Source organism: Mustelus asterias, unplaced genomic scaffold (genome assembly GCF_964213995.1).
Source record: "Mustelus asterias unplaced genomic scaffold, sMusAst1.hap1.1 HAP1_SCAFFOLD_253, whole genome shotgun sequence".
Taxonomy (NCBI): Eukaryota; Metazoa; Chordata; class Chondrichthyes; order Carcharhiniformes; family Triakidae; genus Mustelus; species Mustelus asterias.
Window position 1 is genome coordinate 232,008 of NW_027590220.1, and position 26,457 is coordinate 258,464.

The following is a 26,457-nucleotide window of genomic DNA, read 5'->3' on the forward strand; positions in this document are numbered from 1 at the left end:
AGGGTTTGGGGGGTGTGGGGGGGTTTGGGGGGTGCTGGAGGGTTTGGGGGGCGCAGGAGGTTTCAGGGTGCTCGAGGAACAGCAAAGTTCCAGGTGAAGGAAGACTCAATGAGGATGATAGCAACAGCAGGGGACCTGATCAATCTTACTCCAAACAGAGCGTGTGGAGTGGAGGGACAAAGTGGGTAATCTCATAGAAATCATAGAAACCCTACAGTGCAGAAGGAGGCCATTCGGCCCATCGAGTCTGCACCGACCACAATCCCACCCAGGCCCTCCCCCCACATATTTACCCGCTAATCCCACTAACCTAGGCATCTCAGGACTCTAAGGGGCAATTTTTAACCTGGCCAATCAACCTAGCCCGCACATCTTTGGACTCTGGGGGAAGCGTTACAATTCTGAAGGAGATGCAGGAACGGAGAGCGCTGAGGTACAGGTGTTTACGGAACGTCACTGATTGGCTTCAGTTTTGGAGCAAATTAAAGCTCTGATGAAGGGTCATCCAGACCTCGAAACGTTGGCTCTATTCTCTCTCCACAGAGGCTGTCAGACCTGCTGAGATTTTCCAGCATTTTCTGTTTTTGTTTCAGATTCCAGGATTTGCAGTATTTTCCTTTTAGCCTGTTATAAACACGTGTTATTCACAGATAGAGCTCTCTGTCCCAATCTGTGCAGCATGTTTTCGGCAGAATATCCTAGCTTTGGACAGTGTGGTGGGGGAATGGATCCGGGAATGAGAGATTCCCATCAGCCGGATTGATTGGTGAGGCTGTTCTCCTGAGGGAATGGAAAGCTGAGAGAGGTGATTCAGCCACGGAGAAACGCTACGTCTCTCCTCTGAGTCTCAATGATTTATCTTGTGCAGATGGCCACTCGCAAACTGGGCGCTCATTGGGTAAAATGTTATTTTGGGATTAGTCGTGGTGGATTCATTGCGGAGGAGATCCAGTGGGATACGTAAACACATTGTGGTTAATGTCACTGATCATATCCGCTGCCCATGAAGGAAGTGCCGCTCCTGAAGCCAGTTTCAGTGCCCTGCGGCAGTGTCGTGCGGCAGTGCCCTGCGGCAGTGCCGTGCCGCACCATCACTGGATCGATGATGCTGATGTATGTGTGGAATCCCAGCCAATATCAAACTGCTCCAGGGTATATGCTGACTTACGGGGTGGAATGTTTTGATTTGATTTATTATTGTCACATGTATTAGTATACTGTGAAAAGTGTTGTTTCTTGCGCGCTATACAGACAAAGCATACCGTTCATAGAGTACACGGGGGGAAGGAAAGGAGAGAGTGCAGAATGTGGTGTTACAGTCATAGCTAGGGTGTAGAGAACATAGAACATAGAACATAGAACATTACAGCGCAGAACAGGCCCTTCGGCCCACGATGTTGCACCGACCAGTTAAAAAAAAAACTGTGACCCTCCAACCTAAACCAATTTCTTTTCGTCCATGAACCTATCTACGGATCTCTTAAACGCCCCCAAACTAGGCGCATTTACTACTGATGCTGGCAGGGCATTCCAATCCCTCACCACCCTCTGGGTAAAGAACCTACCCCTGACATCGGTTCTATAACTACCCCCCCTCAATTTAAAGCCATGCCCCCTCGTGCTGGATTTCTCCATCAGAGGAAAAAGGCTATCACTATCCACCCTATCTAAACCTCTAATCATCTTATATGTTTCAATAAGATCCCCTCTTAGCCGCCGCCTTTCCAGCGAAAACAATCCCAAATCCCTCAGCCTCTCCTCATAGGATCTCCCCTCCATACCAGGCAACATCCTGGTAAACCTCCTCTGCACCCTCTCCAAAGCCTCCACATCCTTCCTGTAATGTGGGGACCAGAACTGCACACAGTACTCCAAGTGCGGCCGCACCAGAGTTGTGTACAGTTGCAACATAACGCTACGACTTAATGCAAGGTAGGTCCATTCAAAAGTCTGACGGCAGCAGGGAAGAAGCTGTTCTTGAGTCGGTTGGCACGTGACCTCAGACTTTTGTATCTTTTTCCCGAAGGAAGAAGGTGGAAGAGAGAATGTCCGGGGTGCGTGGGGTCCTTAATTATGCTGACTGCTTTGCCGAGGCAGCGGGAAGTGTAGACAGAGTCAATGGATGGGAGGCTAGTTTGCGTGATGGATTGGACTACATTCATGACCTTTTGTAGTTCCTTGCAGTCTTGGGCAGAGCAGGAGCCATACCAAGCTGTGATACAACCAGAAAGAATGCTTTCCATGGTGCATCTGTAAATGTTGGTGAGAGTTGTAGCTGACATGCCAAATTTCCTTAGCCTTCTGAGAAAGTAGAGGCGTTGGTGGGCTTTCTTAACTATAGTGTCGGCATGGGGGGACCAGGACAGGTTGTTGGTGATCTGGACACCTAAAAACTTGAAGCTTTTGACCATTTCGACTTTGTCCCCATTATGTGGACAGGGGCATGTCCGGGGCATGAAGTCGATGACAATCTCCTTCATTATGTTAACATTGAGGGAGAGATTATTGTTGCTGCACCAATTTTCCCGTTCCGCCTGCCAAAGGAACGATAGCAGGCGGGGCATAGACCTTGCAAATGTCCGTTAACCTTGGGCGGAATTTTCCGGTCTTGGGGCAAGTGAGACTGGAAAATCCTGCCCATCTCCCCCCCACACCCCGCCCCCCCCCCCCCCCTCCCCCCCACCGTGTCTCTCTCAGTAAGTACCATCATTATCAACATCCTTATTCATTGTTATCTTGGGAAAAACCAATTAGTCAGACTTACTCCGCAACGAGTCCTTTGGAAATGGAGAATAAGGTAACCAGTTCCACAGTGCTGGAATATTTGGGACCCATTTCAAACAGGACCTTCTTGAATGAGTGGAACTGGGAACTCTCGTCGTATACATTCATCTGATAGGCCTGAGTAAACAGAAATACAAATTAAACACCAGTTACAAGGAATAATACGATTCAGTGGATAGTCAGAAGCTTTTTCCCAGGTTGGAAGAATCAATTACTAGGGGGCACAGGTTTAAGGTGCGAGGGGCAAGTTTTTTACACAGAGAGTGGTGGGTGCCTGGAACCCGCTGCCGGGGGAGGCGGTGGAAGAGGATACGGGCGTGACTTTTAAGGGTCGTCTGGACATAGAAACATAGAAGATAGGAGCAGGAGGAGGCCATTCGGCCCTTCGAGCCTGTTCCACCATTCATTACGATCATGGCTGATCATCCAACTCAATAGCCTAATCCTGCTTTCTCCCCATAACCTTTGATCCCATTCGCCCCAAGTGCTATATCCAGCCGCCTCTTGAATACATTCAATGTTTTGGCATCAACTACTTCCTGTGGTAATGAATTCTACAGGCTCACCACTCTCTGGGTGAAGAAATGTCTCCTCACCTCCGTCCTAAATGGTCTACCCTGAATCCTCAGACTGTGACCCCTGGTTCTGGACTCCCCACCATCGGGAATATCCTCCCTGCATCTACCCTGTCTAGTCCTGTTAGAATTTTATAAGTCACTATGAGATCCCCCCCTCATCTCACTGGAAAGACGGAGGATGAGGGGTGACCTAATAGAGGTGTATAAAATTTATGAAAGGCATAGATAGGGTGAACGGTGGGAAGCTTTTTCCCAGGTCGGTGGTGACGTTCACGAGGGGTCATAGGTTCAAGGTGAGGCGGGGGAGGTTTAACATGGATATCAGAAGGACGTATTTTACACAGAGGGTGGTGGGGGCCTGGAATGCGCTGCCGGGCAAGGTGGTGGAGGCGGACCCACTGGGAACGTTTAAGACTTATCTAGATAGCCACATGAACGGAGTGGGAATGGAGGGATACAAAAGAATGGTCTAGTTTGGACCAGGGAGCGGCGCGGGCTTGTAGGGCCGAAGGGCCTGTTCCTGTGCTGTATTGTTCTTTGTTCTTGTTATTTGTCTGAACTCCAGCGAAAACAATCCTAACCCAGTCAATCTCTCCCCATACATCAATCCCGCCATCCCCGAATCAGCCTGGTAAACCTTTGCTGCACTCCCTCGAGAGCAAGAACATCCTTCCTCAGAAAAGGAGACCAAAACTGCACACAATACTCTCGGTGTGGCCTCACCAAGGCCCTTACATGAATAGGATGGGAATAGAGGGATATGGTCCCTGGAAGGGGAAGGGGTTTTAGTTCAGTCGGGCAGCATAGACGGTGCAGGCTTGGAGGGGCCGTGCTGTAACTTTCTTTATTCTTTGTTCTTAGTGGTTACGATGTTAATGATAACCTTGACGATGTATGTCCGTTCTGTTGGGAGATTGGTGAAAGACATTATTTAGAGTACTGAGAGCATTTGGAAAGAGAGAGTGTTGGGAACTGGGTTGTTGGTTTGGAGACAAGCATTGAATCATAGAATCCCGACAGTGCAGAAGGCCATTCGGCCCATCGAGTCTGCACCGACCATAATCCCACCCAGGCCCTATCCCCTGTAACCCCACATATTTACCCCACTAATCCCCCTGGAACTAAGGGTCAATTTACCATGGCCAATCAACCTAAGCCGCGCAGCTTTGGACTGGTGATGCTGTATTCTGTAAATAATCCAACTGTCAAGAAATGGATTTGCATCTAGTTTTGTACTTCAACATCTGGCTTGGGATCCAGTGGTATTGCCACTGGACTAGTAATCCCGAGGGCCCAGGATAATGGTCTGGAGGACATGGGTTCAAATCCCACCTCGGCAGCTGGTGAAATTTAAATTCAGTTAATGGGACATAGATAGGATGCAAGACTGGGCGGACAAGTGGCAGATGGACTTCAACCCAGATAAATGCGTAGTGGCCCATTTTCGTAGGTCAAATGGGATGAAGGAGTACAATATAAAGGGAAAGACTCTTAGTACTGTAGAGGATCAGAAGGACCTTGGGGTCCGGGTCCATAGGACTCTAAAATCGGCCCCGCAGGTGGAGGAGGTGGTTAAGAAGGCGTATGGTGTGCTGGCCTTTATCAATCGAGGGATTGAGTTTAGGAGTCCGGGGATAATGATGCAGCTATATAAGACCCTCGTCAGACCCCACTTGGAGTACTGTGTTCAGTTCTGGTCGCCTCACTATAGGAAGGATGTGGAAAAGATTGAAAGCGTGCAGAGGAGATTTACAAGGATGTTGCCTGGACTGAGTGGCATGCCTTATGAGGATAGGTTGAGGGAGCTCGGTCTTTTCTCCTTGGAGAGACGAAGGATGAGAGGAGACCTAATAGAGGTATATAAGATGTTGAGAGGCCTAGATCGGGTGGACTCTCAGAGGCTTTTTCCCAGGGTGGAAATGGCTGCTACGAGAGGACACAGGTTTAAGGTGCAGGGGGGTAGGTACAGGGGAGATAGAACATAGAACATAGAACATAGAACATTACAGCGCAGAACAGGCCCTTCGGCCCACGATGTTGCACCGACCAGTTAAAAAAAAACTGTGACCCTCCAACCTAAACCAATTTCTTTTCGTCCATGAACCTATCTACGGATCTCTTAAACGCCCCCAAACTAGGCGCATTTACTACTGATGCTGGCAGGGCATTCCAATCCCTCACCACCCTCTGGGTAAAGAACCTACCCCTGACATCGGTTCTATAACTACCCCCCCTCAATTTAAAGCCATGCCCCCTCGTGCTGGATTTCTCCATCAGAGGAAAAAGGCTATCACTATCCACCCTATCTAAACCTCTAATCATCTTATATGTTTCAATAAGATCCCCTCTTAGCCGCCGCCTTTCCAGCGAAAACAATCCCAGATCCCTCAGCCTCTCCTCATAGGATCTCCCCTCCATACCAGGCAACATCCTGGTAAACCTCCTCTGCACCCTCTCCAAAGCCTCCACATCCTTCCTGTAATGTGGGGACCAGAACTGCACACAGTACTCCAAGTGCGGCCGCACCAGAGTTGTGTACAGTTGCAACATAACGCTACGACTCCTAAATTCAATCCCCCTACCAATAAACGCCAAGACACCATATGCCTTCTTAACAACCTTATCTACTTGATTCCCAACTTTCAGGGATCTATGCACACATACACCTAGATCCCTCTGCTCCTCCACACTATTCAAAGTCCTCCCGTTAGCCCTATACTCAACACATCTGTTATTCCTACCAAAGTGAATTACCTCACACTTCTCCGCATTAAACTCCATCCGCCACCTCTCGGCCCAACTTTGCAACCTGTCTAAGTCTTCCTGCAAACTACGACACCCTTCCTCACTGTCTACCACACCACCGACTTTGGTGTCATCAGCAAATTTGCTAATCCACCCAACTATACCCTCATCCAGATCATTAATAAATATTACAAACAGCAGTGGCCCCAAAACAGATCCCTGAGGTACACCACTTGTAACCGCACTCCATGATGAATATTTACTATCAACCACCACCCTCTGTTTCCTATCCGCTAGCCAATTCCTGATCCAATTTCCTAGATCACCCCCAATCCCATACATCTGCATTTTCTGCAGAAGCCTACCATGGTGAACCTTATCAAACGCCTTACTAAAATCCATATATACCACGTCCACTGCCTTGCCCCCATCCACCTCCTTGGTCACTTTCTCAAAAAACTCAATAAGGTTAGTAAGGCACGACCTACCTGCCACAAAACCATGCTGACTATCACCTATCAATTCATTACTCTCCAAATGCACACAGATGTTAGGGGTAAGTTTTTCACACAGAGGGTGGTGGGCGAGTGGAATCGGCTGCCGTCAGAGGTGGTGGAGACAAACTCAATAGAGTCTTTTAAGAGACTCCTGGATGAGTACATGGAGCTTAATAGGATGGAGGGTTATAGGTAGGTCTAGAAGGTAGCGATGTGTTCGGCACAACTTGTGGGGACGAAGGGCCTGTTTGTGCTGTAGTTTTTCTATGTTTCTATGTTCTAAATCTGGGATTGAAAGCTGCCTTCAGTAATGATGACCATCATACCGTCATCAATTGTCACAAAACCCATCTGGTTCACTAATGTTGGCCGGGATTCTCCCAAAAAGAAACTCAATGCCCAACAGGAGGTTTTACTGCCCATTTCTTTTGGGCATACTTAATTTCCTGAATCTCTGGCTGGGTGCGGGGGCGAGGTGGGGGGGGGGGGGGGGGGGGGGTTTAGACTGGATTGACAGGGGGATGGGAAACTCAGACGGAGTTCAGAGTGGAGGGAGCTGATATGAGGCAGCAGTAAGCAGAGTCGGAAGGCAGACAGAACCAAGAATCAAACAGGATCAGAATGCAGAATAAAGACAAAGTTAAGGACACTGGCAACCGTGCATCAGTGACCACAAATAGAATGGGACGAGCCTGCTTGTACTTTTTAATGGGGATACCACCCGCCCACCCAGCCACTCTCTCGCCCAAACCCTCCGACTTTATTCCTTTGTAACTTTACGGTTGCGGTTTGGTACAACTGAGTATCTCTCACGGCCATTTAGAGTCATAGCCATAAAGTCATAGAGGTTTACAGCATGGAAACAGGCCCTTCGGCCCAACTTGTCCATGCCGCCCTTTTTTTTAACCCCTAAGCTAATCCCAATTGCCCGCATTTGGCCCATATCCCTCTATACCCATCATACCCACAATTCGGTGTCTTTTGTTATTGCAATGGAGAGGGATAGGGCCGGACGGCAGGGCAAGGCTTACAATTGGGGGAGAGGTAATTATGATGCGATTAGGCAAGAATTAGGGGGCATAAGATGGGAACAGAAACTGTCAGGGAAAGGCACTGATGAAAAGTGGAACTTTTTCAAGGAACAAATACTGGGTGTCCTTGATAGGTATGTCCCTGTCAGGCAGGGAGGAAATGGCCGAGTGAGGGAACCGTGGTTCACAAAAGAGGTGGAATGTCTTGTGAAAAGGAAGAGGGAAGCTTATGTAGGGATGAGGAAACAAGGTTCAGATGGCTCGATTGAGGGTTACAAGTTAGCAAGGAATGAGCTGAAAAAGGGGCTGAGGAGAGCTAGGAGGGGACATGAGAAGTCCTTGGCGGGTCAGATCAAGGAAAACCCCAAGGCTTTTTACTCTTATGTGAGGAATAAAAGAATGACCAGGGTGAGGTTAGGGCCGGTCAAGGACAGTGGTGGGAACTTGTGTATGGAATCAGTAGAGATAGGCGAGGTGATGAATGAATACTTTTCTTCAGTGTTCACCAAGGAGAGGGGCCATGTTTTTGAGGAAGAGAAGGTGTTACAGGCTAATAGGCTGGAGGAAATAGATGTTCGGAGGGAGGATGTACTGGCAGTTTTGAATAAACTGAAGGTCGATAAGTCCCCTGGGCCTGATGAAATGTATCCTAGGATTCTTTGGGAGGCGTGGGATGAGATTGCAGAGCCTTTGGCTTTGATCTTTGGGTCCTCACTGTCCACGGGGATGGTGCCAGAGGACTGGAGAGTGGCAAATGTTGTTCCTCTGTTTAAGAAAGGGAATAGAAATGACCCTGGTAATTATAGACCGGTTAGTCTGACTTCGGTGGTTGGTAAATTGATGGAAAAGGTCCTTAGGGATGGGATTTACGACCATTTAGAAAGATGCGGATTAATCCGGGATAGTCAGCACGGATTTGTGAAGGGCAAATCGTGCCTCACAAATTTGATAGAATTTTTTGAGGAGGTAACTAAGTGTGTTGATGAAGGTAGGGCGATTGATGTCATATACATGGATTTTAGTAAGGCGTTTGATAAGGTCCCCCATGGTCGGCTTATGATGAAAGTGAGGAGGTGTGGGATAGAGGGAAAGTTGGCCGATTGGATAGGTAACTGGCTATCTGATCGAAGACAGAGGGTGGTGGTGGATGGAAAATTTTCGGACTGGAGGCAGGTTGCTAGCGGAGTGCCGCAGGGATCGGTGCTTGGTCCTCTGCTCTTTGTGATTTTTATTAATGACTTAGAGGAGGGGGCTGAAGGGTGGATCAGTAAATTTGCTGATGACACCAAGATTGGTGGAGTAGTGGATGAGGTGGAGGGGTGTTGTAGGCTGCAAAGAGACATAGATAGGATGCAAAGCTGGGCTGAAAAATGGCAAATGGAGTTTAACCCTGATAAATGTGAGGTGATTCATTTTGGTAGGACAAATTTAAATGTGGATTACAGGGTCAAAGGTAGGGTTCTGAAGACTGTGGAGGAACAGAGAGATCTTGGGGTCCATATCCACAGATCTCTAAAGGTTGCCACTCAAGTGGATAGAGCTGTGAAGAAGGCATATAGTGTGTTAGCTTTTATTAACAGGGGGTTGGAGTTTAAGAGCCGTGGGGTTATGCTGCAACTGTACAGGACCTTGGTGAGACCGCATTTGGAACATTGCGTGCAGTTCTGGTCACCTCACTATAAGAAGGATGTGGAAGCGCTGGAAAGAGTGCAGAGGAGATTTACCAGGATGCTGCCTGGTTTGGAGTGTCGGTCTTATGAGGAAAGGTTGAGGGAGCTGGGGCTGTTCTCTCTGGAGCGGAGGAGATTGAGGGGAGACTTAATAGAGGTTTATAAAATGATGAAGGGGATAGATCGAGTGAACGTTCAAAGACTATTTCCTCGGGTGGATGGAGCTATTACAAGGGGGCATAAGTATAGGGTTCATGGTGGGAGATACAGGACGGATATCACCGGTAGGTTCTTCACGCAGAGAGTGGTTGGGGTGTGGAATGGACTGCCTGCAGTGATAGTGGAGTCAGACACTTTAGGATCATTTAAGCGGTTATTGGATAGGCACATGGAGCACACCAGGATGATAGGGAGTGGGATAGCTTGATCTTGGTTTCAGATGAAGGTCGGCACAACATCGTGGGCCGAAGGGCCTGTTCTGTGCTGTACTGTTCTATGTTCTATGTTCTATGTTCTATACCCATGTAACTGTCTAAATACTCTGGCAGCTTGTTCCAGACACTCACCACCCTCTGTGTGAAAACATTGCCCCTCTGGACACTTTTGTATCTCTCCCCTCTCACCTTAAACCTATGCCCTCTCGTTTTAGACTCCCCTACCTTTGGGAAAAGATATTGACTATCTACCTTGTCTATGCCCCTCATTATTTTATAGACCTCTATAAGATCAGAGGACAGTTGAGAGTCACCCACATTGCTGGGACTCTGGAGTCACATGTAGGCCAGACCGGGTAAGGACAGCAGATTTCCTTCCCTGAAGTGACATTAGTGAACCAGATGGATTTTTACGCCAATCAATTATAGTTTCACAGTCACTGTAATTGAAATTAGCTTTGTAAACATAGAAACTAGAAGCAGGAGGAGGCCATTCGGCCCTTCGAGCCTGCTCCACCATTCATCTTGATCATGGCTGATCATCAAATTCAATATCCTGGTCCCCCCTTCCCCCCATATCCTCTGATCCCTTGAGCACCAAGAGCGAAATCTAATTTCTTCTTGAAATCAGACAACGTTTTGGCCTCAACTACTTTCTGTGGGAGTGAATTCCACACATTCACCACCCTCTGGGTGAAGAAATTTCTCCTCATCTCAGTTCTGAAAGGTTTACCCCTTATCCTCAAACTATGACCCCTAGTTCTGGACTCCCCCACCATTGGGAACATTCTTTCTGAATCGACTCTGTCTAACCCTGTTGGAATTTTATAAGTTTCTATGAGATCCCTTCTCACTCTTCTGAACTCCAGTGAATATAATCCTAACCAACTTAATCTCTCCTCATATGACAGACCTGCCATCCCAGGAATCAGCCTGGTAAACCTTCGCTGTATTCCCTCTATAGCAAGGACATCCTTTACTCAGATAAGGATACCAAAACTTCACACAATACTCCAGGTGTGGCCTCACCAATGCCCTCGCTATGAAGGCCAACATACCATTTGCCTTCTTTACTGCCTGCTGTACCTGCGCGCTTACTTTCAGCGACTGATGCACGAGGACTCCAAGGTCTCGCTGAGTATCCGCCTCTCTCAATTTACACCCATTCAAGTAATAATCTGTCTTCCTATTATTTCTACCAAAGTGGATAACCTCACATTTATCCACATTATGCTGCATCTGCCATGCAGATACCCACACACTCAGCCTGTCCAAATCACGCTGAAGCATCTCTACATCCTCCTCACAGCTCACCCTCCCACCCAACTTTATATTCCAGATTTATTAATTGAATTTAAATTCCACCAGCTGCCGTGGGATTTGAACCCATGTCCCCCAGAGTGATGTCCAGGGTCTCTCGATTACAAGTCCAGTGCATTACCACTCTGCCCCGGGGGGGGAGTGCTGTGACTGAGTTATAATGAGATCCACTCCTGAGTAATGAGCAAACACAGCAATCAGCCAATCATTAACCTGCTTACCTCATCAACCAATAAGAAAAGCCTTTCTTCAGCAGCGAATCGGATGACACTTTCAATGCAGCTCCTGCTCAGCACGTGGCCTATCAGAACCAGAGGAAAGAAACTTAGGGCAATTGTCAAACACAACCAGAGGATTCAGGGAACAGGAGTGGGCCATTCAGCCCATCGAGGCTGTTCTGCCACTCAGCGAGGTCGCCGCTGATATGTGGCCTAACCCTATATCCTTTGATACCTTTTGCTCAACACAATTTATTCACCTCAGATTTTAAGATAGCAACTGATCCAGCATCAACTGTTGTTTGTTGGAGAAAGTTCCAAACCTCTCCCACCCGATGTGTGGAGAAGTTTTTCCCGAAATATCGCCTGAACGCTCTGGCCCGAATTATTGGTCAATGCCGCCGAGTTCTAGACCCTCCAACCAGTGGAAATAGTTTATATTTATCTACCCAGTCTTTTCCTGTTAGTATCTTGAAGACTTTGATCAGTCCGATCGCCCCTCACTGTTTGGGGGAGACGAGGAGGATGTTTTCACACAGCGAGTTGTTGTGATCCGGAAGGCGCTGCCCTCACGGGCGGTGGAAGCAGATTCAATAAGCATTGTTGTGAGGTCACGAAGGCCACAGGGGGTCATTGATAGATCTCCCCGTGCACTTTGTGGAGTCCGAGCTTCCTTATTGTGTAAGTGGAGGCTCGTTCAATGGGAAGCAGGCATTGGGAGTTTTAAATCTGTTATTCTACCCAGATGTTTGTTGCAGGTCCCGCAGTGAATTCTGCAGACTGTAAGCTGCGGGCGTGGCCTTTTCCTTTGCTGCATTATAAAGGGTGTTGGGGAGGGAAACTGGCGTTTGGCTGAATTTGGCGATGAGGATTTTTTTTCTCTATCTCTCCCTCTGGGCAACCTCCAGGAACCAAAATTCCTTTTCAGTCAGAAAAAGCCATTATGCCTCCTTTTGAGAAACTTGCGCCCTGTGACACCAATGCGGAAGAGTGGGCCCAATGAGTTATGTGTTACTACACCGTGCAAATAACATTGAAGGAGGCGAGAAACAAAGTGTGACATTACTGTCAGCAATGCAGGGATCCGACTTCCAGTGCGGCTAAAAAGCCTGACCTGGCTCGCTGGAAGAAAACAGAGGGTGGTGGTTGATGGGAAATATTCATCCTGGAGTTCAGTTACTAGTGGTGTACTGCAAGGATCTGTTTTGGGGTCACTGCTGTTTGTCATTTGTATTAATGACCTGGATGAGGGAGTAGAAGGATGGGTTAGTAAATTTGCAGATGGCACTAAAGTCGGTGGAGTTGTAGACAGTGCGGAGGGAAGTGGCAGGTTACAGAGGGACATAGATAAGCTGCAGAGCTGGGCTGAGAGGTGGCAAATGGAGTTCAATGCGGAAAAGTGTGAGGTGATTCACTTTGGAAGGAGTAACAGGAATACAGAGTACTGGGCTAATGGTAAGATACTTGGTAGTGTGGATGAACAGAGGGATCTGGGTGCCAATGTGCATAGATCCCTGAAAGTTGGCACCCAGGTTGATAGGGTTGTTAAGAAGGCGTATGGTGTGTTAGCTTTTATTGGTAGAGGGATTGAGTTTCGGAGCCAGGAGGTCATGTTGCAACTGTACAAAACTCTGGTGCGGCCGCACTTGGAGTATTGCATACAATTCTGGTCGCCGCATTATAGGAAGGATGTGGAAGTGTCGGAAAGGGTTCAAAGAACAAAGAACAAAGAACAATACAGCACAGGAACAGGCCCTTCGGCCCTCCAAGCCCGCGCCGCTCCCCGGTCCAGGATTGAATCCTGAATCCAGGATCCCCGCCCAATTTTCCAGCCTATCTACATACCAATATCCTATCCACCGAGCTGTCCCTCACAGCTACGATGCTTTGTTCATTACAACCTATTAACGTACCCCCACCTCCCCATTCCAGACCATGTGATCTCCAGGGAGAGGCGAAAACCCAGAGTGAAAAACCCCAGGGCCAATATGGGGAAAAAAAAAAATCTGGGAAATTCCTCTCCGACCCCCTGAGGCGATCGAAACGAGTCCAGGAGATCACAATGGCCCCGATCGGAAAATGCTTCCCAACCCTAGTCATTTCCACTTCCACGAACACCATATGAATTCCCTGCCCCCGAGACAGGTTCCCAACTATCCGCAGTCTCACTCTGTACTGGCACCAGCAAGATGATCATAGAATGAAGTTCAGAGGAGATTTACCAGGATGTTGCCTGGTATGGTGAGAAAATCGTATGAGGAAAGGCTGAGGGGCTTGAGGTTGTTTTCGTTAGAGAGAAGAAGGTTAAGAGGTGACTTAATAGAGGCATACAAGATGATCAGAGGATTAGATAGGGTGGACAGAGAAAGCCTTTTTCCTCGGATGGTGATAGCTAACACTAGGGGACATAGCTTTAAATTGAGGGGTGAGAGATATAGGACAGATGTTAGAGGTAGGTTCTTTGCTCAGAGAGTAGTAAGGGCGTGGAATGCCCTGCCTGCACCAGTAGTGGATCCGTCAACATTAAGAGCATTCAAATGGTTATTGGATAAACATGTGGATGATATTGGAATCGTGTAGGTTAGAGAGGCTTTAGATTGGTTTCACTGGTTGGCGCAACATCGAGGGCCGAAGGGCCTGTACTGCACTGTTATGTTCTATGTTCTATGTTCTAACCAGATGACCCTGACTCAAAGACTTTTAATAAGCTAGTAGACTTGGTGAAAAACTGCTCCAACCTGAAGCCCTCTGTAATTCTATGATCATCTTGCTGGTGCCAGTACAGAGTGAGACTGCGGATAGTTGGGAACCTGTCTCGGGGGCAGGGAATTCATATGGTGTTCGTGGAAGTGGAAATGACTAGGGTTGGGAAGCATTTTGTGATCAGGGCCATTGTGATCTCCTGGACTCGTTTCGATCGCCTCAGGGGGTCGGAGAGGAATTTCCCAGATTTTTTTTTTTCCCCATATTGGCCCTGGGGTTTTTCACTCTGGGTTTTCGCCTCTCCCTGGAGATCACATGGTCTGGAATGGGGAGGTGGGGGTACGTTAATAGGTTGTAATGAACAAAGCATCGTAGCTGTGAGGGACAGCTCGGTGGATAGGATATTGGTATGTAGATAGGCTGGAAAATTGGGCGGGGATCCTGGATTCAGGATTCAATCCTGGACCGGGGAGCGGCGCGGGCTTGGAGGGCCGAAGGGCCTGTTCCTGTGCTGTATTGTTCTTTGTTCTTTGTTCTTTGTTGTTAATAGTGAAGTGATAACACTTCAACATGGCCAGGGGAACCTCTGGAAAATCTGTCACTGAGTTCTCGATCAGCTAACACGAAGGACACAGAGGATCATCAACACATCTCCCTGTGGGCTATGTGGAATATGAACAAGCAGAGACTCGCCCAATGGTAAGCAGGCAGTGAGTTGTTTTAGTCCTGTGAGTCCCAGGCTGCTGTTGCAGCTCCCACGGTGAAGACTGCCTCACTGCCCCCACAGGAGCAGCCTTTACCTTTGATGCACAATGATGGGTGTTGGTGACAGGAAGCTGGTGTTTGACTGAATTATTGCAATATTTTTCCAAATGGAATTAGATAAATACCTGATTGAGGTGTTCAAGATGATGAGGGGCATGGACAGGGTGGAGAGGGAGCAGCTGTTCCCCTGAGTTGAAGGGTCAGTTACGAGGGGAACACAAGTTGAAAGTGAGGGGTGGGAGGTTGAGGGGGGATTTGAGGAAAACCTTTTTTACCCAGAGGGTGGCGAGGGTCTGGAATGCGCTGCCTGGGAGGGTGGTGGGGGCGGGGTGCCCCACATCCTTTAAAAAGTACCTGGATGAGCACTTGGCACGTCATAACATTCAGGGCTATGGGCCAAGTGCTGGCAAGTGGGGTTAGGTGGGAGGTCAGGGCCTTTCATGCATCGGTGCAGACTCGATGGGCCAAAGGGCCTCTTCTGCACTGTAATTATCTGTGATTCTGTGAATGGGAAATGACAGAGCTAGGAGGGAAAGCTTTAGGTCAGTATGATGGGCTGAATGGTCTTGTCCTGGGCTGTATCATTGTGGTTTTTCCTGAAGTAGGTGAGTACATACATGTACACACGTATACACATACTTGCACACATACCTGTTGGGCTCCCGGGATTTACAATACAGAGAGCTTTGGGGACACAGTGTCTGCGGCCCTCAGTCAGGGATCTCTGGAGTTCCACAACATCTAAACTCCACACTTGCTCCTCATCCAGGAAATAGTGGATCACTGCCCCATGCATCAGGGAAACAGACTCCGAAATCAGGGGGGAATTTGGAACCGGGACCATGATCCCCGTCTTTGCCGGGTTTCTGCAGTCAATCAGCAACCTGAAGATCAGCTGTGGAAACAAAGAAACAGAGAAACTAGAAGCAGGAGGAGGCCATTCAGCCCTTTGAGTCTGCTCCAGCATTCATTCCGATCATGGCTGATCATCAAGGTCTTCATGTACATAGATGGGGCAGAGTAAATAACGCTGATGATCTGAGGGGCACAGATAGACACACAGCAGATTGATATCATCAATATAACACAAATCTGGAGAAGGAGCAGCAGAATGGCAGCTTCACACCCCTGGGTAGAGGGTTTTCAGGCAGGATAAGGTGGGGGTGTAACATTATTGCTAAAGAATCAACTACAGCTCCGAGGAAGGATGGTTTACTAAACAAAGCATCGAACGAGGCTGTATGGGTGAGTTGCTGCAGTGCATCTTGTAGATGGTACACACGGCTGTCACTGTGCGTTGGTGGTGGAGGGAGTGGGTGTTTGTAGATGTGGTGCCAATCAAGCGGGGCTGCTTTGTCCTGGATGGTGTCGAGCTTCTTGAGTGTTATTGGAGCTGCACCCATCCAGGCAAGTGGGGAGTATTCCATCACACTCCTGACTTGTGCCTTGTAGATGGTGGACAGGATTTGGGGAGTCAGGTGGTGAGTTACTCGCCGCAGGATTCCCAGCCTCTAACCTGCTCTGGTAGCCACTGTGTTTATGTGGTGAGTCCAGTTGAGTTTCTGGTCAATGGTAACCCCAGGGATGTTGACAGTGGGGGATTCAGTGACGGTGACACCATTGAATGTCAAGGAGCGGTGGTTAGAGTGTCTCTTATTGGTGATGGTCATTGCCTGGCATTTGTGTGGCGTGAATGTTATTTGCCACTTGTCAGCCCGAGCCTGGATATTGTCCAGATCTTGCTGCATTTCCACATGGACTGCTTCAGTATCTGAGGAGTTGTGAATGGTGCTGAACATTGTGCAATCATCGGCGAACATCCCCATCTCTGACCGTATGATGGAGGGAAGGTCACTGATGAAGCAGCTGACGATGGGGGGGTGAGTTACTGTCCAGGATAGCTGGGATTAAACCCTTTAACAATACTTACTGTCAAGCTCATGTTTGTTCCACTGATGAGGTAGATGTTCTTCGGATCTGCAGTGATCCCCCCATCCCGTTTCTCTATGTATCTGGCTACATGATTCCGAACACAATTTATTCCTGCTGGTTTCGTGTAGGAGCCTGAAACACACAAACATTCTCAAATCCAGGAGTGATTTCCTGCCACTTTCCTCGGATTCTCTCAGTGGGAATTTAAAGTTAATCTCACAGTTCACAGATAAAAACATTGCAGTTATCCAGCCAGGAGACACATCAGTAATGAACTCTCATAGATCATAGAATCCCTACAGTGCAGAGAGAGGCCATTCAGCCCATCGAGCTTGCACCAATTCTGAGAGAGTATCTTACCCGGGCCCTATCCCTTTACCCCACACATTTACCATGACCAATCCATCTAACCCGCACATCTTTGGATTGTGGGAGGAAACCGGAGCACTGGGAGGAAACCCACGCAGACACGGGGAGAATGTGCAGACTCCACACACAGACACTGACCCGAGGCTGGAATTGAATGCGGGTCCCTGGCGCTGTGACAGCGAAAGGAAGCCTCTAATCTTCACTGGATTGCACTGATGGGAATCTGGTCAGATTCGTGAAGAGTTAGTGCCGAGGTTAAGATGAGCAATATTTTGCAAAAAGGTTTAGATGAGATAGTGGAATGAATGAAAACAATAGCAAACAGCACATAACCAATCAACGTAAGTGGCAGCAACACAGAATATATTTCATTTTTACCAGGAATAAGGGAAAGATCTGAGTATTGCATTGCACCGAGCTCTGTACGGCCATTGTAGTAAAGGTGAACAGGGGTTGGGTTGGATCGATGTGTTCAGTGTAAGTTGAAACAGAGCATTGCGCTGAATCATGTCGGTCAGACGTCTCCAGAATAAAATAAAATACTGCAGGTACTGCAGAAATAACAACAGGCAGCGCTGAGGAAGCTCAGCAGGTCTGGCAGCGTCTGCGGAGAGAGAATAGAGCCAACATTTCAAAGAGGAATCATCCAGACTCGAAACGTTGTCTCTATTCTCTCTCCGCAGATGCTACCCGTCCTGCTGAGTGTTTGCAGCGTTTTCTGTTTCTGAACCTGGGAAGCTCTGATCTCAGCAGCTGGGAGACCTTTGCAAATGTCCCAGAGGGACAGTTAAAAGAATGATTGAGGGTCTGAGCTAGTCAGAGCCAGTGCCTCCAGCCTGTTTACTGTACAGCAACACGAGATGACCTAACAGAGAGTTTACAAAGTTAGGAGAGGACTGACTAGAATCTCCATCCAGAGGTTGCTGCAGATTGGAGCAGGAAACACCAGCTTACTTCCTCATTTTATCCATTAATGGGACCTGGCTATCTCTGGAGCTGCCTTCACTGCCCCATCCCTAATTGCCCCTTCAGAAGGTGCTGGTGAGCTGCCTTCTTGAGCTGTTGCAGTCCCTGAGGTGTAGGTACAGCCACAGTGCTGTTAGGGAGGGAGTTCCAGGATTTTGACTCAGCGACAGTGAAGGAACGGCCGATATATTTCCAAGTCAGGGTGTGATGTGGGGCTGCCGGTGTTGGACTGGGGTGGGGCACAGTAAGAAGTCTCACAACACCGGGTTAAAGTCCAACAGGTTTACTTGGCAGCACGAGCTTTCGGAGCGCTGCTCCTTCATCAGGTGACTCGGAGGGGAATCTCCAGGTGGGGGTGTTCCCAGGTATCTGCTGCTCTTGTCCTTCTAGATGGAAGTGGCCGTGGGTTTGGGAGGTGCTGCCTAAGGAGCCTTGGTGAGTTGCTGCGGTGCATCTTGTAGACGGTACACACGGCTGTCACTGTGCGTCGGTGGTGGAGGGAGAGGGTGTTTGTGGATGGGGTGCTGATCAAGCGGGGCTGCTTTGTCCTGGATGGTGTCGAGCTTCTGGAATGTTGGAGCTGCACCCATCCAGGGAAGTGGGGAGTATTCCATCACACTGCTGACTTGTGCCTTGTAGATGGTGGACAGGATTTGGGGAGTCAGGAGGTGAGTTACTCGCTGCAGGATTCCCAGCCTCTAACCTGCTCTGGTGGTCACAGTATTTACACTGCGAGTCCAATTCAGTTCCTAACTCCCATGGTTGTGGACAGTGAGGATTGAGTGTAAGAGTTGCAATGGACAGGATGTTGCTGGGTCTGTACACAGAGAGCAGTGAGGCTCGGGCAGGTGCTGTCAGTGGGTATGGTGGGTGCTGACTCTGTCCCCATTGAGGAGTTAGACCAGTTCCTGACCTGGGCAGGGATGACGTATCGATTTACAGAGAACACGACGTCCGTGTGTTCTTGTGGACTGTGTTCTATCACCTGGGAAGATTGGAGCAGAATTTTCCAGAGTATTTTCCCCTGAGATTATGTTTTGTCAGCTTGACTCTGCTGGGACACAGAAAGATGGCTAACTGTGTTTCTGGAACAGTCACATCCCATGGTCTGTTCATCAGAATTCACAGGGTGTCGGGGACAATTCCCCTGGGGAATCTGGGTCGCCTTCCTGAATGTGACTGAATGTCTCACTCAGCTGTGTCAAACTCACCCACATTGCTGTGGCTCTGGAGTCACATGTAGGCCAGGCCGGGTAAGAATGGCAGATTTCCTTCCCGAAAGGACATTAGTGAATCAGATGGGTTTTTCTGACAATCGGCAATGGTTTCATGGTCATCATTCTGGAGACTAGTTTAAAATTCCAGATTTATTAGTGAATTGAATTGAAGATCTACTAGTTGCCATGGTGAGATTTGAATGCTTGTCTCTGGAACCATCAGTCCTGCCCTCTGGATTTCTGGTCCAATAATAACCACAATGCTCTCTGTACCGGCTTAAGGACAAATGAGTTCCTTCATCTTGTACAACTGTCCAACTGGAGAAGACTTCACAGCCTCAGGAAATATTCACACACACCTGAAGCTTTCCTTGGCCCATCCAGTAACTCCCTCCCCTCTCCATCCCATAACTCCCTCGGTCGGTGGTGACGTTCACGAGGGGTCATAGGTTCAAGGTGAAGGGGGGGAGGTTTAACACAGATATCAGAAGGACATATTTCACACAGAGGGTCGTGGGGGCCTGGAATGTGTTGCCGGGCAAGGTGGTGGAGGCGGACACACTGGGAACGTTTAAGACTTATCTAGACAGCTATATGAACGGAGTGGGAATGGAGGGATACAAAAGAGTGGTCTAGTCTGGACCAGGGAGCGGCGCGAGCTAATTGTTCCTTGTTTCTCGTTTCAAGGCTTCATTCTATGATCATCTTGCTGGTGCCAGTACAGAGCGAGACTGCGGATAGTTGGGAACCTGTCTCGGGGGCAGGGAATTCATATGGTGTTCGTGGAAGTGGAAATGACTAGGGTTGGGAAGCATTTTCCGATCGGGGCCATTGTGATCTCCTGGACTCGTTTCGATCGCCTCAGGGGGTCGGAGAGGAATTTCCCAGATTTTTTTTCCCCATATTGGCCCTGGGGTTTTTCACTCTGGGTTTTCGCCTCTCCCTGGAGATCACATGGTCTGGAATGGGGGGGTGGGGGTAAGTTAATAGGTTGTAATGAACAAAGCATCGTAGCTGTGAGGGACAGCTCGGTGGATAGGATATTGGTATGTAGATAGGCTGGAAAATTGGGCGGGGATCCTGGATTCAGGATTCAATCCTGGACCGGGGAGCGGCGCGGGCTTGGAGGGCCGAAGGGCCTGTTCCTGTGCTGTATTGTTCTTTGTTCTTTGTTCCCTCCCCCACTCCCTATGTAACTCCCTCCCCTTTTCCATCCCGTAACTCCCTCCCCCACTCCCTATGTAACTCTCTCCCCTCTCCGTCCCGTAACTCCCTCCCCCGCTTCCTGTGTAACTCCCTCCCCACTCCGTCCCATAACTCCCTCCCCCGCTCCCTATGTAACTCCCTCCCCTCTCCGTCCCGTAATTCCCTCCCCTCTCCATCCCGTAACTCCCTCCTCCACTCCCTATGTAACTCCCTCCCCTCTCCGTCCCGTAACTCCCTCCCCCGCTCCCTATGTATATCCCTCCCCTCTCCGTCCCGTAACTCCTTCCCCTTCTCCACCCGGAACTCCCTCCCCTTCTCCGTCCCGTAACTCCCTCCCCTTCTCCGTCCCGTAACTCCCTCCCCCGCTCCCTATGTAACTCCCTCCCCTTTCTGTCCCGTAACTCCTTCCCCTTCTCCACCCCGTAACTCCCTCCCCTTCTCCATCCCGTAACTCCTCCCCTTCTCCATCCCGTAACTCCCTCCCCTTCTCTGTCCCGTAACTCCCTCCCCCACTCCCTATGTAACTCCCTCCTCTGCTCCCTACGTAACTCCTTCCCCTTCTCCGTCCCGTAACTCCGCTCCCCCGCTCCCTATGTAACTCCCTCCCCTCTCCGTCCCGTAACTCTCTCTCCTGCTTCCTATGTAACTCCCTCCCCTGCTCCCTACGTAATTCCCTCCCCTGCTCCGTCCTGTAACTCCCTCCCCTGCTCTCTACGTAACTTCCTCTCCTGCTCCCTACGTAACTCCCTCCCCTGCTCCCTATGTAACTCCCTCCCCTGCTCCCTACGTAATTCCCTCTCCTGCTCCATCGTGTAACTCCCTCCCCTGCTCTCTACGTAACTCCCTCCCCTGCTCCCTACGTAACTCCCTCCCCTGCTCCCTACGTAACTCCCTTCCCTGCTCCGTCCCGTAACTCCCTCCCTGCCCCGTCCCGTAACTCCCTCCCCCGCTCCCTATGTAACTCCCTCCCACGTGTGTGGCCTCTGGAGGTACTTACCGATGCTTTTCCCTTCACAGTTGTCTAGGATTTCTCTCGCTCTCTCTTTGGCATCTTGTGGCAGTGTGTGATGATTGAAGAGTTTGCTGTAGGCACAGATGGCAAGTACCTGAAATAAGGAAAAGCAATGGAATGCTGAGTTTGGACAAATAACAGGAAATGCTGGAAAAACGCAGCAGGTCTGGCAGTGTCTGGAAACGTTGGTGAGAGTCGTAGCTGACATGCCCAATTTCCTGAGCCTCTTGAGAAAGTAGAGGCGTTGTTGGGTTTCGTAACTACAGCGTCGGCATGGGGGGAGCAGGACAGGTTGTCGGTGATCTGGACACCTAGAAACCTGAAGCCCTCGACCCTTTCAATCCAGGGCATGTGTTATTGGTCAAGTTTAGAAGCCCTATTGATCATAAGCTTATAGTCTGCAAAGTCTTCCTAACTCACAGACCACAATCAGTAAGGATAGGCAACAACACCTCCTCCACGATCATCCTCAACACCGGTGCCCCACTAGACTGTGTTCTCAGCCCCCTACTATACTCCTTATACACCTATGACTGTGTGGCCAAATTCCCCTCCAATTCAATTTTCAAGTTTGCTGACGACACCACCGTAGTGGGTCGGATCTCAAACAATGACGAGACAGAGTACAGGAATGAGATAGAGAATCTGGTGAACTGGTGCGGCAACAATAATCTCTCCCTCAACGTCAACAAAACGAAGGAGATTGTCATCGACTGCAGGAAGCGTAAAGGAGAACATGCCCCTGTCTACATCAAGGGGACGAAGTAGAAATGGTCGAGAGCTTCAGGTTTTTGGGTGCCCAGATCACCACCAACCTGTTCTGGTCCCCCCATGCCGACACGATAGTTAAGAAAGCCCCACCAACTTTCTCAGAAGACTAAGGAAATTTGGCATGTCAGCTACGACTCTCACCAACTTTTACAGATGCCCCATAGAAAGCATTCTTTCTGGTTGTATCACAGCTTGGTAAGGCTCCTGCTCTGCCCAAGACCGCAAGAAACTACAAAGGGTCGTGAATGCAGCCCAATCCATCACGCAAACCAGCCTCCCGTCCATTGACTCTGTCTACACTTCCCGCTGCCTTGGCAAAGCAGCCAGCATAACTAAGGACCCCGCGCGCCCCGGGCATTCTCTCTTCCACCTTCTTCCTTTGGGAAAAAGATACAAAAGTCTGAGGTCACGCACCGACCGACTCAAGAACAGCTTCTTCCCTGCTGCTGTCAGACTTTTGAATGGACCTACCTTGCATTAAGTTGATTTTTCTCTACACCCTAGCTATGACTGTAACACTACATTCTGCACTCTCTCCTTTCCTTCTCTATGAACAGCATGCTTTGTCTGTATACCGCGCGCAAGAAACAATACTTTTCACTGTATGTTAATACATGAGACAATAATAAATGCAATGAAGAAGACAAGGCAATGCCCCAATCGTCTCCACCTGGATACAGCACTGGGCCTTGTTACTGGTGGTTTATAAATGCCTCCCAGAGCACTGCCCGGGACCCGGACCGCTCGCGGCGATGCACTGAGCCGTCTGGCGTTGGCGGGAGAGGTTGTGATGACCCTCAGTTTTTTGGACACCTGGCCAGTGTCTGTGCAGCAAACCATGGCCTGGACACAAAATGACCCAGTCCTGTCTAAATTCAAAAACATCATCCTCTCCGGGGGATTCAGAGAACAGGTGAATGAATCATTCCTGGGCAAAGAAAGTCGAGGTGGATCATAGAAATGAATCATAGAAACCCTACAGTGCAGAAGGAGGCCATTCGGCCCATCGAGTCTGCACCGACCACAATCCCACCCAGGCCCTACCCCCACATATTTTACCCGCTAATCCCTCTAACCTACGCATCCCAGGACTCGAAGGGGCAATTTTTAACCTGGCCAATCAACCTGACCCGCACATCTTTGGGCTGTGGGAGGAAACCGGAGCACCCGGAGGAAACCCACGCAGACACGAGGAGAATGTGCAAACTCCACACAGACAGTGACCCGAGCCGGGAATCGAACCCAGGACCCTGGAGCTGTGAAGCAGCAGTGCTAACCACTGTGCTACCGTGCCGCCCATGTTGAGGATGGCATCATTTCCCTGGGGTTCCCGCACACTTCCCCTCACCCAGGACAAAGTCCGATACTTATGGAATTTTACCATAGGATTTTGAGTTGGAAATGTGAGCCGGGAGCTCTGTTTCGGGGCCCAGCCTTGACGCAGACATTACCGACTCAGTCAGACAGTGTGAGTCAGACCAAGAGAATCAAAAACTGCCTCCCTCGGCCTCCCTCCACCCATGGGAGTGGCCTGGGAGACCCTGGGTGCAAGTCCATGTGGACTTTGCTGGGCTTTTTATGGGCTCAATGTTCCTGATTATGGTCGATGCACATTCCAAATGATTGGACAGATATGGTATGAGCTGCACTGCTCCCCGTGCTGCCATTGGGTAACGATGGCACTGCCTCAACACCCACAGGACTTGAGGGGGGAGCGATGTTTGAATGGCCACAGGGAATCATCACTAGGTGGCCCCATGGGCCTCGGGCGGTGTGAGTGGGACAGTGTGAGTGGGACAGTGTGAGTGGGACAGTGTGAGTGGGACAGTGTGAGTGGGACAGTGTGAGTGGGACAGTGTCAGTCGGACAGTGTGAGTGGGACAGTGTGAGTGGGACAGTGTGAGTGGGACAGTGTCAGTCGGACAGTGTCAGTCGGACAGTGTGAGTGGGACAGTGTGAGTGGGACAGTGTGAGTCGTGGTAAAGTCGGGTGTGAGGCCTTTATCGCGATCTGCACCCGTGTCCGCGCAGATCGCCACTTTACCAAGACCCGCGAATGGCGGGGATCCGTTCTGCGCCCAAATCAGGCGCAACGACGATTTAAATGCATTTGCATGCATTTAAATTGAATTAATGAACTGCCCGCCCAACTCAATCAGCATTTCCCCCTTTACCACCACATTTACCGACCCGGAACCACGCTTTTAGGGACCTGCTGAATAAAAGTCTGAGCCGGGTGCTCCAGCCTCTGGAGCGTTCACTGACTCAGATCAGTGGTGGGGGGAGGAGGGAGGCGGGTCAGATCATTCTCTGGTTGGGGGGGAGGAGGAGGCGGCAGGTCAGATGTATCTCTGGCTGGGGAGGGGGGAGGTGGGAGGGCCGGTCGTTGTCTGGTGGTGGGGAGGGAGGAGGAGGCGGGTCAGATGTTCTTCTGGAGGGGAGTGAGGCCAGACCATTCTCTGGTGGGGGGGAGTGAGGCAAGTTCGTTGTTGGGGGGGGGAGGGGTGTGAGGCCAGATCGTTGTTGTGGGGGGAGGGAAGTGAGGCCAGTTCGTTGTCTTGCGGGGGGGGGGGGGGGGGGAGGAGGAAGGCGGGTAAGTTGTATCTGGGGGGGTGGCAGATGGATCTCTGATTGGGGGGCAGATGGATCTCTGGTGGGGGGCAGGGGGTCCGCTGCCACTCTGCGGGCGATTGGTGGGGAGGTGGGGGGCAGAGGTGGCAATTGGTCTGGGTAGTGGGGGGGTGGATAAGGGGGCAGTGATGTGTGTGTGTGTCCCTTATCCACCCCTCCCCCACTACCCACACGCATCACTGCCCCCCTTATCCACCCCCCACTACCCAGACCGATCGCCACCCCTGCCCCCTCCCCCCCTACCAATCACCCGCAGAGTGGCAGTGGACCCCCCCTGCCTCCCCCCCACCAGGGATCCATCTGCACCCCCCGTGATCCATCTGCCCCCCCCCCCTGAGATACATCTTACCCGCCTCCCTCCTCCCCAACCCCCATCCCCCCCCCCCCCCCCGAGATACACCCTCGCTCCCACCGCTTGCTCCCAGGCTGCTTTCTCCGCTTTCTGTGGCTCGGGAGCATCTGACACGGGTGTGCTTTTTCCAATTTTTTTCCAACTGCACATGCGCAGTTCAGAGCCCCGCCCACAGCGTGAATGGGACTGGAGATGGCTGAGAGCGTATGGGGGCGCCTGAAAGCAGATCTCTAAGTCGGATCTGCATTACGCCCAGATTCGGCACTTGGAATGGAAATGTAAAATCGGGCCCTTAGATTCAGTGGGGTCGATTCCCTGTCCTTGTGTCTAGCTCCCTCTGGCGGGCAGTATGGGAAACTCACTGAGGGACACTCCTGAACTCAATAACTCCAGGTACAGAGTTATGATTGTAAAACCAGATCTTACCCCACCCCCCCCGTGTCCCTTTGCAAACTCCTCATGTACTTTCAACAACTTACTTTCCGACCTATCTTTGTGTCATCACCAAATTTAACAACCCTCCCTTCAGCCCCATCATCCAAGTCATCAATATAAAATGAAGTTTAAAGTTTATTTATTAGTGTCACAAGTAGGCTTACATTAACACTGCAATGAAGTTACTGTGAAAATCCCCCAGTCGCCACACTCCGGCGCCTGTTCGGGGACACTGAGGGAGAATTTAGCATGGCCAATCACCTAACCAGCACGTCTTTCGGACTGTGGGAGGAAACCGGAGCACCCGGAGGAAACCCACGCAGACACGGGGAGAATGTGCACACTCCACACAGACAGTGACCTGACCCAGGAATCGAACCCAGGTCCCTGGCGCTGTGAGGCCAGGGGTTATAACCCTGCCGGCTGTTACCTGACGGAGGAAGGTGACGGGTTTCTGCCCCATAGCCTGGACGTCTCCAGAGTGAAGAACTATCTCCGGGAAAGGTTCTTCACTCCCTGTTCAACAGAAATAAGGTGATGAGAATAACAGCAACAACAAGGAGAGCAACGTGCAGACATTTCCCACAGAGAACCACACAGCAACACAGTACACAAGGAGCCATTTGGCCCACTGTGGCTGTGCTAGCCTCTTTGAAAGAGTTATCCGTTAGTGCCACACCCTGTGGCTCCCTGTCCCAGAGACTGCGATTGTCCTTACATATTGGGGAATCTGAGGCCCAACTCCCTCCGCCCCGTGGGAGGACACAGCATCGAGACTGCTGCCCCCCCAACCACCCCCCCCCCCCGCCCCGGGGGAGGACA

At 50.1% G+C, this 26,457-nt stretch overlaps 1 protein-coding gene across 2 annotated transcripts in view; it reads right to left on the reverse strand.

Annotated features, from left to right (window-relative positions):
* LOC144485956 (alanine aminotransferase 2-like) overlaps positions 1-26,148 on the reverse strand; it is a 72,784-nt gene extending 46,636 nt beyond the window's left edge. The window contains exons 1-6 of one of the 2 annotated variants that reach the window (XM_078204028.1): positions 26,066-26,148; positions 21,433-21,541; positions 16,676-16,809; positions 15,397-15,640; positions 11,281-11,360; positions 2,765-2,901 (exon numbers count right to left, since the gene is read on the reverse strand). In XM_078204028.1, the coding sequence (XP_078060154.1) occupies positions 2,765-2,901; positions 11,281-11,360; positions 15,397-15,640; positions 16,676-16,809; positions 21,433-21,541; positions 26,066-26,098 (737 nt within the window). In that variant the 5' untranslated portion in view covers positions 26,099-26,148. Of the gene's footprint in view, positions 1-2,764; positions 2,902-11,280; positions 11,361-15,396; positions 15,641-16,675; positions 16,810-21,432; positions 21,985-26,065 lie in introns of those variants that run through there. The other variant, XM_078204027.1, reaches the window with a different exon arrangement.
* Positions 26,149-26,457: the final 309 nt, after the last annotated feature.